This window comes from Nannobrachium achirus, assembly GCF_963921795.1.
Source record: "Nannobrachium achirus genome assembly, chromosome: 1".
Lineage (NCBI taxonomy): Eukaryota > Metazoa > Chordata > Actinopteri > Myctophiformes > Myctophidae > Nannobrachium > Nannobrachium achirus.
In genome coordinates, this window is record NC_137810.1 from 34331818 (window position 1) to 34334726 (window position 2909).

General features: G+C 42.8%; 1 protein-coding gene across 1 annotated transcript; it reads right to left on the bottom strand.

Moving 5' to 3' along the window:
* Positions 1 to 218: 218 nt before the first annotated feature.
* On the bottom strand, positions 219 to 2640 carry LOC308287319 (retinol dehydrogenase 8; the record flags this gene model as incomplete). Its single annotated transcript, XM_080728442.1, has 6 exons — positions 219 to 461; positions 885 to 1068; positions 1422 to 1515; positions 1609 to 1788; positions 2071 to 2232; positions 2544 to 2640. The coding sequence occupies 6 exons, from the start codon at positions 2638 to 2640 to the stop codon at positions 219 to 221; spliced, it is 960 nt and encodes a 319-aa protein (XP_080584568.1).
* Positions 2641 to 2909: the final 269 nt, after the last annotated feature.

A 2909-nucleotide genomic window follows, 5' to 3' on the forward strand; every position in this document is an offset into this window, starting at 1 on the left:
GCACATACCTGGGTTATAGCCCCTGCATTTACTGTGTATGCCATTAATAATACACCCATGAGGGTAATATATAGAGAGCTCTGACAAAATTATCAATAAAGTAATAATACAAAAATCACAAAATAGTCTAAAGTCAAACTACACAGAGAAAAAGAAGTGGACAACATTAAAGAAAATATCACAAATGTAACCCAAGATTAGAAGACAATAGGCTGGCTCTAATTGTTCTTGTCCTTATCCTTATCCAATGTGAAGCTCTTACGACTTCTCCAGCGCAGCAGTTTGAGAAAGTTCAGACTGGCATTGAAGACCTTGTCATGTTCAAACACCATCTTGTAGAAGGTGTCGATAGGGAGATCACCTTCTGGGTCAGCATATTTCAGGGTGGTCATGGGAGTGTACAGCCTGTTCGTCTGGTGACGGAATGGTGGGTCGGCCATAGTGATGATCTTGTGGGTGTGCTAGGAAACAAAACACAAACTATAGGTTAACTGCCTCAACAGTAATACCCTATGTGGGCCTTTCTGTGTGTTTGCATTTTCTCCCCTTGTCTCCTAGGGTAGGTACCCTCACAAAAAACATGCAGTAATCCTGGTCTCTATACTGCCTCCCCCTGGCCAGCCGGGGTGCCTGGTGGAGGGGAAAGGAACTGGTTGGAATAAAGTTCCTTCCACGCGCTACGTCCAACCAGGGAATCTCTCCCCTGTCAGGTGAAAAGAAGCGGCTTGGACTACTCATGCATAGAAGGAAGCATGAGGTCAGTCCATTGCTCTCCCCAGGTTGGCAGAGGAAGTGTAGCGCCCAGGATTATATATATTAGATAATTGGCACTGGGTGAAAAATGGGTTAAAATGTTGAGAGAAAAAAAGAGTTGTTCAGCGTACCTCTGCGACATCTTCAGGTGTCTGTCCAAGGCTCTCAAAGATCTGTTTGTAGTTCTTCAAGTAGATGTTAGTGAACATGTCAGCAGTCACTTCATCAGCTTTGCTGAGATCAGTCTTCAAACCATCCTCATACACCTTGCGCTCAAACTCTGTTATCACAGGCCCTGGCTCAATGAGGCTAATACTGAGGAAGCAAAAGGAAGTAATGTACACTTACAGCATGGGTGTGATCACATCACTTAACTCAATAAATGTGTTTTGGTGTCTAGGTTAGAAAGATAATAGAAAGTATAGTTAAATTGACTGTAAAGGTGGTAAAGGTAAACATCTACACAATTAGTGAGCAGATGTTGGTGACGTTGACAACTGGGCCACAGGTGTTGGTCTGTATGCGTGCAATCAGCTTCCAAGAGGAATTATCTGTTAATTACTAATCCTCCTGGTCTCATGAGGCCAATTTAAGCCACAATGTACAAACAACACTAAAATGAAACCAGCACGTTTTGTCCGTGTGTATTTACCTGAAGTAGCACTTACTTGAGATTAAACCTCAGGGCTTGTACTGCCAAGCTTTCACAGAAGCCCTCCACCGCAAATTTGGAAGCAGCATAGACGTCGTTGAACAAGATCCCTGAAAAACAACAAAACTGTGTGTTAAAGTACTTAGTACCATTACAACAAATAATTACAACAAATTATTTTTTTCATGCATTTCCTTTCTCACCCTGGATGCCCATGACACTGCTGATGACAACAATATGGCCTTTTTTCCTCTTCTTCATATCGGGGAGGACTTCCTTGAGCAAGCGCACCAGGCCAAAGAAGTTGGTGTCCATGACAGCCTTCATCTCATCTATAGACTGACACTCGACAGGCCCAATCAAACCCATCCCAGCGTTACTGACTGTGAGAGGAATGGTAATGAATGGTGAGACAATTGTACCAGCTCATTCATTTAAAGTTAATCCTGTTACAGTCAACATGGTAGTGTATGTAATGTAGCCTACTCAAGAGTCCATATCAGGATACTGTCTCAAGGCACTTTACATACTTTATAGAGCAGAGCCAGAGACACGTTTCCACCCTAAAGCAAACAGTGGCAAGGAAAAACCCCAAGCAGAACCATCTGACCACGCTGGGGGAAAGGTCTACTGTTTTCATTTTGAACCAGATAGTTGTGACTTACTAATGATGTCCACTCGACGCTCAGGCAGACTTTCCACACAGGCTTTAATCGATTGCTCATCACACACATCCAGTTGTTTGATTTCTAGGGTCCTCCCCAAAGTACGACCTGCTTCCTCGACAAGGTGCTGACCTTTAGACAGGTTCCTCATGGTGGCATACACTATGAAACACAGCAAATAATCAATTTAACAAACCACCAATCTGGTTTTCTTACCCACGATATGCATGTGCTGGAAAGGGACACAAACATCACATGGCTACACTGGACAAATCAGTTTAATCAGATACTGCCTATATAGGCTTACTTCCAACAGTAAAAATAGCGGATGTATAAACTCACAAAGCATTGTGAGCTTGTAGATCTATTATTGTTGGTCATTTTTGTTTTGTTTTTCAATTTGAAAAATATGAATTTAATATAATATAAATTATTATTTTTAGTTCAATTACTTTCTTTTCTTCAATCCTTACCCATGAACCTCTTCTTCTCATCCTTTGCAATGCGGACAGCCAGGGCTAACCCAATGCCAGAGGAACAGCCTGTGATGAGCACTACCTTCTGGTTCATAGTGACTGAGCGTTTCTCTCAGCAGATAAGACTGAAACATAAGATGAGGGGGCAAGTAGGAGTGCTTTAACAGCCCTGTTCCTTAATCTGCAAGCATGCAACTCAGCACAACTGACTATACATGCCCTAAGTGCATATAGCTAATGTACGCACATAGGGGCGGCATAGCTCAGGGGTAGAGAAACTGGTATTAGAGCACGAAGGGTATAAATCCCGAAGGGTTCCCAGTTCGAATCCGGGCTCCCCCTGAATTAATGTCGAAGGGTCCT